At 35.0% G+C, this 16,113-nt stretch overlaps 7 protein-coding genes across 7 annotated transcripts; 4 read left to right on the top strand and 3 right to left on the bottom strand. All coding sequences in view use genetic code 12, as the record gives it.

The window, feature by feature from the left end:
• Nucleotides 1-274: 274 nt before the first annotated feature.
• SPAPADRAFT_57723 (uncharacterized protein) lies at nucleotides 275-909 on the top strand (the record flags this gene model as incomplete). The annotated part of the gene is made up of 1 exon (XM_007372023.1): nucleotides 275-909. The coding sequence occupies one exon, from the start codon at nucleotides 482-484 to the stop codon at nucleotides 674-676; it is 195 nt and encodes a 64-aa protein (XP_007372085.1).
• Nucleotides 910-2,623: 1,714 nt separating this feature from the next.
• Nucleotides 2,624-3,963, top strand: SPAPADRAFT_57722 (uncharacterized protein; the record flags this gene model as incomplete). Its single annotated transcript, XM_007372022.1, has 1 exon — nucleotides 2,624-3,963. One exon carries the CDS (start codon nucleotides 2,783-2,785, stop codon nucleotides 3,575-3,577), a length of 795 nt encoding a protein of 264 aa, XP_007372084.1.
• Nucleotides 3,964-4,825: 862 nt separating this feature from the next.
• Nucleotides 4,826-6,027, top strand: RPS42 (40S ribosomal protein eS4; the record flags this gene model as incomplete). Its single annotated transcript, XM_007372021.1, has 2 exons — nucleotides 4,826-4,839; nucleotides 5,253-6,027. 2 exons carry the CDS (start codon nucleotides 4,826-4,828, stop codon nucleotides 6,025-6,027), a joined length of 789 nt encoding a protein of 262 aa, XP_007372083.1.
• Nucleotides 6,028-6,260: 233 nt separating this feature from the next.
• On the top strand, nucleotides 6,261-7,740 carry ISN1 (IMP 5'-nucleotidase; the record flags this gene model as incomplete). Its single annotated transcript, XM_007372020.1, has 1 exon — nucleotides 6,261-7,740. The coding sequence occupies one exon, from the start codon at nucleotides 6,270-6,272 to the stop codon at nucleotides 7,674-7,676; it is 1,407 nt and encodes a 468-aa protein (XP_007372082.1).
• Nucleotides 7,741-8,291: 551 nt separating this feature from the next.
• Nucleotides 8,292-13,061, bottom strand: ESP1 (separase; the record flags this gene model as incomplete). Its single annotated transcript, XM_007372019.1, has 1 exon — nucleotides 8,292-13,061. One exon carries the CDS (start codon nucleotides 13,059-13,061, stop codon nucleotides 8,292-8,294), a length of 4,770 nt encoding a protein of 1,589 aa, XP_007372081.1.
• A 284-nt stretch (nucleotides 13,062-13,345) lies between these two features.
• Nucleotides 13,346-14,001, bottom strand: SPAPADRAFT_57717 (mitochondrial 37S ribosomal protein mS41; the record flags this gene model as incomplete). The annotated part of the gene is made up of 1 exon (XM_007372018.1): nucleotides 13,346-14,001. A coding segment is annotated over one exon (352 nt), but the record flags the coding sequence as incomplete, so codon positions are not given.
• Nucleotides 14,002-14,186: 185 nt separating this feature from the next.
• On the bottom strand, nucleotides 14,187-15,298 carry LSC1 (succinate--CoA ligase (GDP-forming) subunit alpha; the record flags this gene model as incomplete). The annotated part of the gene is made up of 1 exon (XM_007372017.1): nucleotides 14,187-15,298. The coding sequence occupies one exon, from the start codon at nucleotides 15,251-15,253 to the stop codon at nucleotides 14,285-14,287; it is 969 nt and encodes a 322-aa protein (XP_007372079.1).
• Nucleotides 15,299-16,113: the final 815 nt, after the last annotated feature.

Raw genomic sequence — 16,113 nt, 5'->3', positions numbered from 1 at the left:
GTAACTATGGTGATTGCTATAGACTAATTTCATAGCAATTTTTTGTAAACTCCGTCTCAGCCTAGTCTTTTTGCATCCAAATGAAGATAATGCGAAGTTTTATCTCCGTATTCAGGTTTAGCCTAGGTTCGATGCATTCTTCCGGAACATTTCCTATTTCCGGTTTTGTGTTCCGGGAATATTTCCGTAGATTTTGCCGCAGAATCCACACTCAAGCAATAAAGTACATTCTTGCTCTTGCATTTTGAGTGCAGATTCACTTTATTTCATTAGCACCATAACTCTTCTTGAAGTGGATGGCTCTATTTAATTGAATATAAAATGTGATAGTGCATCTATAATGTCAATGACAAAATAAGAATGTGAAGACTTTAATTCATTTACATTTTCCTACAACAATGAAACTAACTACGAGTTAATCGATTTTAGCTAAGAAGAATGATTCACATGCTTTCACTTTTGCGGATAAATTTTCCGCAATATGACTGTGGGTGTGATCAAAAGTATTAGCACAAATGGCGGTAATTATATGGATGGCTGTGGATGTACTTCAATACCACTGTTTGTGAACTCCGTCTCCGAGAGTTTTATTAGCAAAGAACAGTGCAGATTTTGTTTTAAATGCGAACTTTTATCTCCGCATTTAGGTGATCATAAAAGTTCATCGAAAACATAGCCTAGGTTGGATGTGATATTTCGAACATTTTCTATTTCCGGCTTTGTGTAATATCTATATTATCTCCGTGCTTATCGCAGAATCCATACGACTTGGTGTATCAGCCAAAAGATCCATGGAAATTGTAAATGGCTGGGTTTAAATCAATTTACGACTAAGTATTCGGATTTATATAGTTTGTATGTGTTTCTTGATCTATTATTTTTAATTTTAATATTACTTGCTTTGTGTATTGAAAATTGTTAAGTTTACTTAATAAAATAAAACGCAAACTATCCAAGAGCAAAAGGTATCAAGAAAACAGCATACAAAAAAATACGGTATCTTGGTAGGTTTTTTAATTTGCAGGTATCTATATCTTCACCTATATAGCACAATGCTCCTTCTTCGAAGTAGATGGCTCTATTAATTATTCACAAGTGCAATCTGGGTAAAGGCAATTATTTTATTTAAACACTATGTTTTAGAATTTGAACGTAAATGATGTAATAGTCGAAGATGCAATCGTACATAATTTCACAAATAGTCCTATCAAAGCATGGTTGTAAAAGGTATTTCATTTATGTTAAATTGATAGAGAATTATGGATCTACAGTTTCAAACTATAATTGCAAAACGTCCAACAATTGTCGGTTCCGAGCGCGGGAATTCGTCTAACATAGACCATGAAAAAATATATGTGTGACAAAGCGGTTTTGAATATTGCAATATGACGAAGTACAATTATCACGTCACAGTTGAACACGAAATAGAGATGCCACGATGGCATCAAAAAAAGACACGATAATAATTTCCACATTAGGTTGCATCTTCTCGGACATAAATCTCCGTATTTTGTATTATCCTGGAGAATTGCGGAGGCCACGGTTACACGCCCCGGGGCAGTTTCAATTGCTAACAATTATCAAGCAAAAAAAAAAAAACCTATTAAAACAATGCGATAAGAAAAATGGAAAATAAATAATCATAGCATGATCAAGAAAATAATTGGTAGCATTGTTTATAAAACTTTTTCAAATTCCGTAAAAAGGGGTTATCTGTTTTTTTTTACAATGAGCAAATATACCATATGCTGAAATTTTGGTGTGAGTGATTTTACGATAGGTAAAATAAAAAAACTCCGGCCGAAATCACCAGTTTTTTTTCTTGGATTATACTAAACATGATTACCTCATCCTTCTGCGGGTGAATCATGCTAAATTGTGTGGGGGAGATGTGGGTTTTGTAAGTGTTTTAATTGGTAGTTCTAGTTTTTTCTGTTATGTTCTATGACTACAACTGTGGGGATGGGGTGCAAGTGGCGTTGACTATCAAGTTCCAAATCGGTGCAAATTGGAGGGGAGGGTTCACTAACAAAATGTTCCCCACTTTATCTTTCAATTGTTTTTTTTTTTTGATAGATTGTAAAGCATATGAGGGGAGTGCCTGACCTTAAATGAAATCCGGTTGCGGGTGAGAATATCAGAGGTTAGCAAGTGGAAATGAAATGAAACTATGGCTTCACAATTGATCAGCTAATATTAGTCAATTTACTGTGCATCACTCACGAATTTCCGGGGAAGAAAGTAACACCACTATTTCTTGATAGAGTTTTTACATCTTGATTTTGATTTTTTGCTCCAAAAAAACAAAAAATAAAATAATTAAAAAAAAAGAGAGATTTACCCGAATAACAGTGGTCTTAATAGCAACGATAGAATCTTGTACATAAATATCTTACTATCTTTTGAGGTGGAGTATATACAATGAACAATTTATAATTGTCATTTTCAGTATTACAAATCTAAATGTATGGTGCTCTTTCCTGCTAGTATCTCAATTTTATGAACTCCGATCATGGATTATTATTTGACCGTACATGCACGACCCCTAAAAAAATAAGCCCAAGCAAAAAAAAATAAAAATTTTGTTTCGACTACTACTGGTATAAATAGGTATTGATTTCCTCCCTTTTCTAGTCACACCCTTATCAGAGAGTTACTCGTTTATTTATTTTAATCTTTTATATCAACAACTAATTGGTAATTTCCAGCCTTTCCTATCAATTGCTAATAATTATTAACTTTGCACAACATATTTCAACCTAATCAAGCAACTACTTTTAAAATGTCATTGAGAACTCTTAGTTTCACCCCATCAATTAAGGGTTTATTCCAAAAGCCAACCGATATGGTCAAATCAGTCTGCTCTGTTCTTGACTTCAAACGTAATCCAGAATCAGCCACAAGAGATATCATAACAAGGTCTGACAAGGAGTTGGGTGGTTTCTCTACCGTCAATTTTGAAATTGACCCTGAAGAAAAAGTCGGTCACTTCCATGGTTATTTAAGTTTAGATTTACCCAAAGATAATCCAGAAATTCATAGATCTGGTTATGCAATGTTTAGAACTATGGAATTGCCAGAGTCTTGGTTTTCTGGTAAGCAATATTGGGACTGGAGTCAATACTCATCATTAGTAATGAGAGTTAAGGGTGATCGTAGGAAGTACTTGGTTAACCTTCAAGCCAATACTCCTTTGGTTACTGACTTATTCCAACATCGTTTATTCTTGAACCATCCTGGTCAATGGGAGACTGTAGTTATTCCATTGGATGATTTCGTCATGACTAATTGGGGAATCATTCAAGATGGAAGTGAAATTAACAAATCAGAAATTAAAACTTTTGGAATTGGATTGTTGGACAAACAATATGGTCCATACTCATTAAAGGTTGATTGGGTTAAAGTCATGACTGGTGCTGAGGTTGACAAGGAAGCTAAGAAATCAAGAGGGTCATTGTCTGTATGTACTCCAGAACAAGAATTGAAAGAAGAAGAAGAAATTGAATATGAACAAACTCATCCTGGTTCTGCTATGGGCGGTAACGCACCAAAAGAACCAAAATTAACTCTTTTCTAAATGACATCTTGATTTAGAATAGTACAATACAAAAAACGGAAAATTATTAATAAAAAAAAAGCATGAAAAGCATTAAAAAAGTATTTGCAAATTCGCGGATATGAGTCGGAGAGGAAGGGTCACGGAGAGATATCCTTATTTATTATGGAAGATTTTTGGGTTTGTTTTTTTTTACTGGTTATTTTTGTATATTTTATTAAGCCAAACACGATGGTTGTGGTTTTTGGCTAGTTTTCATGTTTTCAATTCATCTGAGAAGTTTGCTATTTGTCATGCATGGAAATCTTCTCTCGTCCTCTCTTGACCCAAACGATTCGTGTGGATATGATGACTAATTGTGTATAATTTTTATGTACAGTAGGAAATATACAATGAATTATCATAAATATATTTCGACCTATTCAAGTGCAAGTTTCAGATGGTAATTCTCTAACTTGTCGGCTAATGTGGAAATTAAATGACACGATGGTAATGTGATCTTATATTTTTTTTAAAAAAAAATCAATGATTATTCCCCACATTTCACTTTTTCCCCTTATCGGACAAATTGCAAAATTTAGTAAGAGAGGGGAAAGGTTAAGCGATTGCTTTATTATTGACTGAGTATAGGTTAATATAACCACTATTGGCTACTGGTCTATCAATTATTTAGCCAATAAAATATAGCGACATCAAGTATAGATGGTTTTATGTTTGCCATCATTTGAACATTAAACTGCATTTGGCTGCAGTTTAAATAATCTACAGTACTCTCCAGAATAAGAAAGAAGTTCTAACAGTAAATATAAAGTTATTTTACAACCTGATAAATGTTTAGAATGATGTTTCATGTCCATGTGGACAAATGCTCTACAATTAATGAGGCATATGCAACAAACGCGACTGTTTATTTCAACTTTATGATTCCTATCCAAAAAATAACTTTACTAGGTTTTCAATATCTCTTCTAGTCTATGATGATTCAAACAAGAAACTTACTTTATCCTTTTCTCTGTTTTGTCTCCGTTCCAATGTAAACGGGCAATAACAATTTGATTGTGTCGATTCTAATCACTTACACCTGTTTATTTATTATCTCTTATCAGGGTTTAACCCTAACTTGTTATTTTCACGTGATTGAGTTGTCATGTGATTTTCAATTTTGATTTTCACACACAAGTTATGAACTATAAATTTGGAGAGAAAATTAAAAAATTTTTCATACGTTTTCTTTTCTTTTAAACACCTACAAAACATAATTATCACAAAATGGCAAGAGGCCCGTATGTCAAACACACAATCTGTTGATCTCAATAGAATCAACAATTACACGATTGTTGTGAAATAGAAATGGAGTACACCAGACTTTTTTTTAAGTTTGGAAGGAAACATAATAAACCCATTGGACAATTTTGTCTATGGTATACCAGTCAATGCAAATTGGCTTGGAAGGGAGCCTTGTCGTGATTTTTATTTGTTGAGTTTGTGAAAGTGAAGATGTATTGGTTGAATTGGTACAAGAACCTATATCATAATTTGACCCTTATTAAGTCTTGACTTTTTTTTTCATTGTGAAAGAACTATTGGCATAGATCTTCACTATGGGCAAACACAACATCTAGATCACTGCGGCGCGTCCTCTCTATTTCAAACACTCGTAGATTTATTATTGAATGTTAAACTAACACTTTTCTAGAAAGAAGCATTTGAAAAGATTAGCAGCTCCATCCCACTGGATGTTGGACAAATTGTCCGGTACTTATGCCCCAAGACCATCTGCTGGTCCTCATAAGTTGAGAGAATCTTTACCATTGGTTGTTTTCTTGAGAAATAGACTTAAGTATGCTCTTAACGGTAGAGAAGTCAAGGCTATTTTGATGCAACAACATGTCAAGGTTGACGCTAAGGTTAGAACTGATTCTACCTTCCCAACTGGTTTCATGGATGTTATCACTTTAGAAGCTACCAATGAACACTTTAGATTAATCTACGATGTTAAGGGTAGATTTGCTGTTCACAGAATCTCTGCTGAAGAAGCTGCTTACAAGTTAGGTAAAGTTAAGAAGGTTCAATTAGGTAAGAAGGGTATCCCATATGTTGTTACCCACGACGGTAGAACCATCAGATACCCAGATCCATTGATCAGAGTCAACGACACTGTTAAGATTGACTTGGCCACTGGTAAGATTTCTGACTTCATTCCATTCGATACCGGTAGATTGGTTATGGTCACTGGTGGTAGAAACTTGGGTAGAGTTGGTGCTATTGTGCACAAGGAACACCATGCTGGTGGTTTTGACTTGGTCCACATTAAGGATTCTTTGGACAACACTTTTGTTACCAGATTATCTAACGTTTTCGTTATTGGTACTGAAGCTGGTAAGCCATGGGTTTCTTTGCCAAAGGGTAAGGGTATTAAGTTGACCATCTCTGAAGAAAGAGACAGAAGAAGAACCCAACAAGGTTTGTAAGATGTCTACGTTTCTATCTATATTTAATGTAATGACCATTGATTTTGTATATTAGTTTAAAGTTTTTAATGTAACACGGAATTTCACATAAACTGTAGTCAACGTGGATAACCACAAATTGATGTCGCAAAAAAATAAAATCAACACAAACTCCCGATGCCCGCCATCTGGTTGCTGCACCGAAAAAACCCAACGAAGTTTCTACTTTGATTTGAAACTAGAAATACAATTAATATTACAAAATGACATCAAGATACAGAGTTGAATATGCATTAAAGAGCCATCGTCGTGATGAATTCATTGAGTGGATCAAGGGTCTTTTGGCCGGCCCGTTTGTTCTTCATGCCGATGTGGAGAACTTTGATATTGCTTATATGGGCCAAAATGGAACTCCGGAAGAATCAGCCGAGAAGTATAGAGAAGAACATGAGAATACAGTTGCTAACGAATGTCGGAAACGGTATTTGGAAATCTTCCTGGACGTTGAGAAGTTAATTGAGCACACGATTATCATGGACGACCTTAACGAAAGAGATCCTACAAGAATGTCTGTAAGCAGGTTGAGAAAATTGGTTCCCTCCTTAGGGAAGTTCTTTACTAAATTGCCGTTGACAGAAGCATTTTTGTATGAGGATAATAGAAGAAATATCTCAAAGAGAAGATTAGTGTCTCCTTCTTTTAACGATGTTCGTAAGATTCTCAATAATGCTCAAATCATGGCCCTTACTAATCTGTACACCCAAGAGAACAAACAAAGATTGAAGTTGATTACATTTGATGGGGATGTCACCCTTTACGAGGATGGGAAATCATTGGACCAAAATGATCTAGTTGTTCCTAGATTAATCAAATTATTATCTATGGATTTGTTTGTTGCTGTCGTTACTGCTGCTGGGTATCCTGGCCAAAGTGGTGCTGTTAAGTATTATGAGAGATTAAAGGGATTAATTGACCATTTGAATAGCGAAGATTGTAAGTTAACTCCTCAACAACGAGAAAATTTGTTAGTTATGGGAGCTGAATCAAATTACCTTTTCCGTTACAGTAACGAAATGAAAGGATTACAATTCATTGAAAATGAAGAATGGCTTTTACCTAGAATGAGAGATTGGGATAAAGACAAGATTAAGTTTATTATGGATACAGTTTGCGATCACTTACATCACTTGAGAAATAAGTTCCAATTACAAAACACAACGACAATTATCAAGAAGGAAAGATCAGTTGGTATCATTCCTAATGAAGGCTGTAGAATCTTCAGAGAACAATTGGAAGAAATGGTGTTATCCTGTTCCAACAAGCTTTCCCTTATTCTTCGAGGATCGCAAAATTTCGCCAATTCTCAAGAAGCCCTTTGTTCAAGTGACATTCAAGTTTGTGCTTTCAATGGTGGTCGAGACGTTTGGGTCGATATCGGAGATAAATCATTAGGGGTTGAATCTTTACAAAAATATCTTTGTCATTCCAGCAACGAATCATGTCCAATTGAAAAGGCAGAATCTTTGCATGTCGGTGATCAATTTGCTAGTGTTGGTGCCAATGATTTCAAAGCAAGATTAAGTGCTTGTACTGCATGGATTTCAAGTCCTAGAGAAACCGTAGAAATCTTGGATGATTTAATTATGTTATTAACCAAACAGAACAACTAGGGTGTACGTTAGATAGATAATTAGTAATACTGTATCAATCCCCCCGAAATAACAAACTTGTTCTAAACTAGTTTAATAACAATTGTAGTAGCAAAAATTAAAAAAGAAAAAATAACGACAACTGCAGGACTCGAACCTGCGCGGGCAAAGCCCAAAAGATTTCAAGTCTTTCTCCTTAACCGCTCGGACAAGTTGCCAGATTTTTTTTAAAAATTTTTCAAAACACAAGGCGCTTATGACTGATCACGTGACTGTGGAATTTTATGAAAGTGTTAATATCTTATCAATTGCTTGATATTTTCTTAAAAAAAGTTGAAACTTTACTTTAGTCATCTTACTCTACATGCTGCACACATTTTGATGTTTAATAATTATTTCTGTAAAGTCAATTAAACTTTGAAAATTTTCCTAAAAGATTGCAAATTTTCTCAAATTTTTGCAACCAATTTAGAAAATATAAAGATCAGAAATGATAGAAAGTACCATAACTTGAAGAAAAATTTTAAATTCCTTATTTCAAAGATGTCTACATTACGATGACAATTTTTAAACAATTTCAGAAGAAAATCCAATTTCTAACTATCTCTATATTTTATAAATAGTTAATACATAAGGCTATGGCAATGTCAACGGAAGACCATAAACAACCGGGGCAGAACCATTCATAAACCTTAACGTACACTTATCTCTACTTTTACTAACAGCTTCTGCAAAGTTAACTTTCTCTTTATCCAGTTTAAACAATCCCCAATTTTCAAACACAGAAACACTAAACGTGTCAATGTCTTTATCGGTAACATCCCAAAGATTAACCAATGCCATTGGAACACCACAGGCAAGCCAATTATATATATTCCCCAGTGGTTCAAAAATACCATTATCTTTAAGTGCCCCTGAAGAACAACCAAGTAACAAACTAGGCGGTAATTTTGATCCAGATGCTAGGAAATGTTTAAAGAAATTCGAGATTTTAAAATATTGGTCACAACCACCATGTCCAATATAGACAAACAATTCAGTATTGGATATTCCATGAATGATTTCATCTTCTGGGGGTTTCCTTCCAATTATACCTTTCCAGTTTCTGTGTGCCGTGAAATACTTTTTGAATCTTTCTTCACTTCGACCAAGATCTCCACCAGGATTAAGCACATAAAACAAATCAGAAAGATTGTTTGACCAATACATACGTGGTTTCAATACTTCAATTGCCATCGATATCGATGGCATTCTTGATATAGCGCGGTTTTCAAGTAACAACATGGATTCCCATGGGAAAAATAAACACCTAGAGCTAGGTATTATGATTAATTGTTGTTTGGTCTCATATCTTAAGGGTCTATATTTGTCCATTAAAACTTTTGTTGAATGGTGTAATTTATCAAAGTTAATTAATGCATAATCATTGAACTCACCATGAAAGTTTAGTGTGTCAATGAGGTAATAAAAAATATCATCCACCAACTCTCTTGAGTATTCTTTCAACGCATACAAGCAATAAATCACCGTATCATCAAACGTAAAAGACTTTGAAGCTCTATTTTTTCTTGATGGTAACCTATCCGATAAAATTTTCAAGAAATCTTGCTTGAATTTATCATACACAGTTCCTGTTTGAAAATTGCTAAAAATACCACCAAATCCACCAATCCAATAATTCTGCACTTCGTTCAATAGTTCTTGTAATCGGTAATCAAGCTCAAACCTTAATTTCCACCATTTCTGCCTTTGTGCTTTAGTGTTCACCCTGGAAGTAACTTCCTTCTTGGTAGATTGGTCACTTTCCTGAATGATGCTAGCAAACCTTGCCTTAATCTCCTTAAAACCTACAATCTTATCGGGTTGGTTAACCCGAGATTGAAATCTTTTAACTGGTAACCTAAGAAACACAGGGTCCTTTCCTCGATCAATCTTTGAAAGTAAAAGATCTCCTGAATGTGAACATATATCAATGCTAATAAATGTTGTACCTGATGGGATATGATTAAAAAGAAGCCCCTTAAAATCTATCACTGATTGTTCAAACTGAATTGGGGCAATATTTGCAATTTGACTTGGTAATAAATCATCAGTAGCCACTGAATTTTTTAATCTTTCATTATGGAAAGTGTATAAATTCATACGCTCTTGTATTAATAAAAATTCTGTCAGTAGGTGATATGCATCTGTATAGACCGTCATTGAAGAAATCATACAAAGACATTTATGCAATAGGTGATATAATGTACGGTAAACAACTATTGGGATTTGATATCCATCCCTCATATAAGCCAATAATTGTGCTTTGCACTTTGTAAGTAGATTAAGGATATCAAACTGCTGGTAAATTGCTTGGCATTCACCATCTGACACCACTGAAGGAAAACATTGAACTGTAGTTGATAATTTCTGCAAGTGGTTTTCGCCCTTGACCATTTTAGCTACCTTGGCCAAGCATTTATTAGTCTCGGCAATTAGTTGAATTCCTGGTTCCTCGCTAGACTCTATATTTTCAAGAGGGACATCCATATACAAGGAACGGTAAAGCCTCCACTTTGACTCTTGGTTCTTATCAATACTATAGCAGTTATGTAAAAAAGGAATGTCCTGCCATTTAGAATAATTCGGGTAGCGAACTTCAGCTTCAGGATCTCCCATCAAATTAGACACAAAACAATTATATTGTTGTAGAGTGAAATTATATTCAACGATTTCAAGCTGAAAGTAACTTCTTGCTGATTCAATACTTTCTTTATATTCTGAATTCATAAGCATTTGAAATATACCAACCACAAAATCATTAAAACAATTAACAATTGGAATTTTCTTATTGATTGAAGTATTCACTTTACTATATTCTCGGAGATAGAACGAAATGTCTCGCGATATACCCAATTCACCCAACAATTCCACAATGGTTCCATAAGCATCAAACAATAAATGGGTTAATTCCCACTTAAGTTCAATCAAGTTTCTTCCGGAGATGCTTGAACCGGCCATTTTCTTAATAAGCGAGTAAAATATCTGAATTGCATTCTTGGCATTGTGACTTGCTTCAATTGTTTGTTTCAATGAATGGTTTAATTTGCAAGTGAGGTATTGAAACTTCCCCAAGAGAATGAAATTATTGAACTTTGTACCCATGGGAACGTTAGAACCTGGATCAAGTTTGTATTCAGGACGTGATTTAAGTGTTGATAAAATCTTGCTGTGTTTTTCCTTTGCTTGTGAAAGATTACCTGTTTGTATGTAGTAATCAAGTTGAAGTAAGTTGTAGTTCATTGCTTGGTTCAAAGTTGGCTTGATCTCCTTCAATAATCTGTTAACTTCCATGATTGAATCTGACCATTGTGAATGTAACGACAATTTAGATAAAGCAAGTGATAACTCTGATTCTAAATATATTCTGACATCCGTGGAAGGAGATTTATTCTTCTTGTAAGCCTCAATAATCTTAATCAAATGTCCAGTCATTCCATTGTACTTAAAATAGGCAATAATTTGAGTAAATATCTCAATTTCAAATTCACTGGCGCTATTCTGTATTTCCAACCACGTTTCAACATTACATGTACACTCTTCAATTTTGAGTTCATCCCAACCATGGTTCATCAACTTCAACACTTGAAAGCCAGCAAGAATTAAAGGGTTATCCGAACCCAGAATACTTAGGTCTAGGTGATTTTCAATTCCGGATATGTTATAATATGCAAATTGTATTCTATGTTCAAAATATTCATCCTTGAATTGAACATTTTTCGCAATTGCGTCGCATGTCAGTTTTAGCTTTATTAAATTAGGGGATTTTTCAAGAGTGTGGAATAATTGTTCAATAAGTTGTACCTTGAAATTGTCATTTTCTAATTGATTTATTGCTAGAACAAAAGTTGGATCAGTGGTTAAGATCTTGGAAATGACATGAACAGTTAAGGAATCAAACAGAATTTTCTCTGATGTCAGAGAATTCCTCAGATAAGATTTCAAAAAAGGAAATATCAGATTTGGGGTGTGAGTTGCTAGTCTCTGAAACTTTCCTGATAATTGAGCGAGGTTGTTGTCAGAAGGTTCGATATCTAATATGTAACATTCATATTCTATTGCTAAGCTCCAAGCATGTTTATCTTCAGTTTTGTTTCCTATGTTGTACAACAAATTTGAAAGATTTCGTACTCTCTTTGTTTGTTTGAATTTCAGATAAACTGTGAAAAGTTGAGCTAGTACAGTTTGCATTTGAGCAAATGGTTTATTTGAAGCAAGGCAATCTCTAATGAAAACAGTTATTGAATCAAGGATATTGAGATGTAAAGTCAGTAATTCTGTTATTTCGCCATGCACTAAGAATGATACGAATGCCTGTGAAAGTTGCTGTTTCATTGACGAACTGTTTTGAAACTTCTTGACCATAGCTTGGAGGAGTTGTCTATCATTCACAAGACTTGGAGATCCCAAAAACTTTACCAGTAAAGTATTGAGGGAATTGGCAGAAACACAGTTTTGCAATTCACGTATTATGACGGAAGATTCATGTTCTACTTTAGGAATTTTCAGTAAAAGAACTTCTAATCCAGGAACATCCTTAGAATCGTTTATGAATGGGATTAGTTCAGTGGATATTTCAATTTGATTCAACAAACTAATATCTTGCGCCAACTCAACAAGTTTCAATTGTAAACATCCCTTCAAACCTTTAAATTTAGGAGATTTTATCAGGTCAAATACCTTTATATAACCCAGAAGTATCTTAACCATATTTTTTTTGTGCTTGGGGGAATTCACAGTCAGTGCTTGCCATTTCCTTATATTACTTATATTCAAGAACAAGTTCGGTATTCTTTCTAATGTTTCTAAATTGGTTACTTGATTTGTCTTTGTAACTATTGAACGAAGATTTTTCGACAAGTATTGAAGGAAGCTTTGTAAAAGAAAGAAGTGGAATGAAATCACCGTTTGTGTAATATAATCATCTTGCGTATTCGTAAATGGTATTCCATCTCTTTGAATCATGTTGTTTATAGTAACATTTCCACTGGTATTGAATCCAAGTACACTATGGATTTGGACATATAGAAGTGATAGTTGTTCAAACACGTCTAAGAGCGATTGACCCAGTTCCAAAAGTTTGACTATAAATAGTTGGTGTTTACGGAATACCCCAACCTTGGATTGTTTATTGTTCAGATAAATCAAATAAAGACAGTTAAGACTTGACAGTATTGATTCAATGTATGTTGATGATATAACCTTGGTGGGTGCTAAGTTTTCTCCCAAGTAAGCAAGGCACGTAGATTCTAATTTTTTGAGATCATATTGTTGAGGGATGTTTGGTCTTTGTGATTGAGACAAAGGCGTTGATAGCTGCGATTGTAGAAAGAGTATAACTCCCTGATCTAAGACAATTTCTTTCATATCATAAAGAGCTATCAAAACACAGCAGGGAAAGTGGCAAAGGATGAATCAAAGTGTTGTAAAATAATGTTGTCAAAAAGGACGTGAATTTTGAACAAAATGTAAACAAGTCTTCTTTCCCCAAATCCTTTTGTGGCAGCCGCAGACAACCAAATTCCAGTCGTACAAATTTCACTTTACTTTTATTGTTGCTACTACTACTACTACTAGTGTAATATAATTAGAATGTGTTGTTGTAGTTCAACAGTCTACATTGTTTACAATATGTTACTATCTTAATTTACAATGTTAAGGTCTGTTGATATGCTTTTCATTTGTACACTCTATTATGTTTTTGTAAGTATACGAATCTATTTACAGATATACATTAGCTCCTTGTTAATCCCTCCCCTAATTAGAACAATCTTTCACCTCTAGTTTCGGCATCCAATTCACTCTTGGCAAATGCTTCTCTTTGAGCAATTCTTTCCAAAGCTCTACGTTTAGCAATAACGGCCTTGGCTTTTCTTTGACCACCATTCTTCTTCTTGCCTCGTTTATGTTCACGCAATGGCTCTAAATCATTTTCGAACTTATATCTCCATCTTATCATGTATCTTCTTGTACGGGTTTCAATTCCCATTTCCTTCATTTCTGCTGAAGATGCCTTCAAGAACTTGGGCAAACTTCCATCAAAAAGTTCTAAATGTTCAACTGTATTACGACCAATGGCTTTAAAGAATGTTTCTAAATCTTGTACGTTTGCCTTGGTTTTAGGTTGAGGTGGTGCATGGTGAATCAAACTATTGGAAAATAAACGAGTATATGCAGAAAATGGTGTGATGATAGCTGGTTGTTGAAACAGAACTTGTCTAACAGATGGGAATATTGAAGTTGAACCCCTCACTAATGATCTTATCATGTTCATCTTGTATGCTGTAAGTATTAAGGTCAAATCTATGAGTATTGTAAGTGATTTTAAAAATTTTCAGTGGTTGAAAAAAAGGTAGTGCGACAAAATCAAAATCACCAAAATTCCATGCAACCATTTAAAAGTTAAATGCTGCAACTGTAGCCAAGTTCTATGCCTCTTAACCAGATTAAGTATTTTTTTACAGGTCTTCTAGTCTAATAACTTTTTTGTTTGTTATCTCAGTGAATGCTCATTGACAACTACATAATAAAATCTATCTAAGTTTCTTAGAACTATACATATATATTTCAGCTAAATCTTACCCAACTTTTTACAAGAGACCCTTGTTTTCGAATTCAGCCAACAAGGATTTACCTAATCTAGCTGGAGACTTTTCAACAACAACACCAGCAGATTCTAAAGCGGCAATCTTACTCTTGGCATCACCCTTACCACCGGCAACAATGGCACCGGCGTGACCCATTCTTCTACCTGGAGGAGCAGAAACACCAGCAATGAAGGAAACAACTGGCTTTGGAACATCTCTGGTCAAGTTGTGTTGCTTCAAGAATTCAGAAGCTTCTTCTTCAGCAGAACCACCAATTTCACCAATTAAAATGATACCTTCGGTTTCTGGATCACTCAAGTACAAGGTTAAAGCATCAATAAAGTTAGTACCTGGGAATGGATCACCACCCATACCAATGACTAAAGATTGACCTAAACCGACAGCAGTGGTTTGAGCAACAGCTTCGTAAGTTAAAGTACCAGAACGGGAGATAACACCGACTTTACCCTTCTTGTGGATAGAAGATGGCATAATACCAATCTTACATTGATCTGGAGCAATGATACCTGGACAGTTTGGACCAACTAATCTGGTCTTGTCTTGGGTCTTCAAGATTTGAGCAATTCTAACCATATCCTTTTGTGGAATACCTTCAGTGATGGCAACAGCAAGAGGAATTTCAGCAGCAATGGCTTCTTCAATGGCAGCGGCAGCCAATGGAGGTGGAACAAAGATACCAGTAGCAGTGGCACCAGCTTCCTTCATGGCATCAGCGACAGTACCGAAAACTGGTAAATCCAAGTGAGTGGAACCAGCCTTTCTTGGGTTGATACCACCAACAACTTGGGTACCATATGCAATAGCTTGTTCAGCGTGGAAAGTAGCTTGCTTACCGGTGAACCCTTGGTAAATAACCTTGGTGTCCTTGGTAATTTTCAAGTTCTTAATGGTGCTGGCGTAGTTTCTGGCAGGAGCAGAGGAGGCAAAACCTCTAACGAATTGTTTGTACATATTGATGATGAATAGTTGGAGCTATGATGAACAAGTCAAAAGAATGAAATATAAAAAACTAATTATGTTTGAATTTTCGACATATAGCGCTACTTCAATAGGTGTGCCTTTCACGTACAATGTTTTTTTTTTTTTTCTGGTGAGTTTTGCACTTTTCGGGACTTCAAATCAAAATTTGTAGGTTATGTCCGTTTTTCGGTATGGAAAGAACAGTGTAAACTGCAAAACATTCGTAATGCGAAATTTTCTGTCCGACAAATTTCTACAGTTTCGGATGGGAAGTTCCCGGGGCGTGGTTGTTGGTGCGATCCAAATAAATCTTTGCTGTCAACACAAAGAACAATAGAATCCAAGACAGAAACTTAACCGAGATTACAAAGAGCGTTTTTTTTGCTAACGTTGCGAATACCACCACACCAAAAGTTTTCATGTTGACTAGGTGAAATGTCTAGCTTTAGCCAATGATTGAAATGCGGAGTAGTGGCTGAAACTACTATAGTTCAGCTCTAAACCCGCTCTACATATAAGACCACCAAGGAAAAAAAATGGACCGATTGAAAATTCGATTCAGTTTTTTTTAGTTCCTAGTTAATCCGAGCATCCAAGATTTTCTTTATTTTCCGGTGAGAGCCGGGCGTGCCAACGTTTTTACAGTTTTGTTATGACAGAAGAATAATTATGGTAATTACTACCGTTATATAAGGCCCCCTATCCCCTCACTTAGATAATTTTCACTTTTACTAGTTCGCATACTATACAAACATCTTAACCCCATGGAGTACTCTTATAAAGTCTCTTTTCCATAAAATGAGTTCACCTATTGTTCTATTTTGCAGTTTATCTAGCATTGTAAAATCTGA

This window comes from Spathaspora passalidarum (assembly GCF_000223485.1).
Source record: "Spathaspora passalidarum NRRL Y-27907 unplaced genomic scaffold SPAPAscaffold_1, whole genome shotgun sequence".
In the NCBI taxonomy this organism is placed as follows: domain Eukaryota; kingdom Fungi; phylum Ascomycota; class Pichiomycetes; order Serinales; family Debaryomycetaceae; genus Spathaspora; species Spathaspora passalidarum.
The sequence above is the reverse complement of the archived record's forward strand: the minus strand, read 5'-3'. Positions and strand labels throughout refer to the sequence as shown.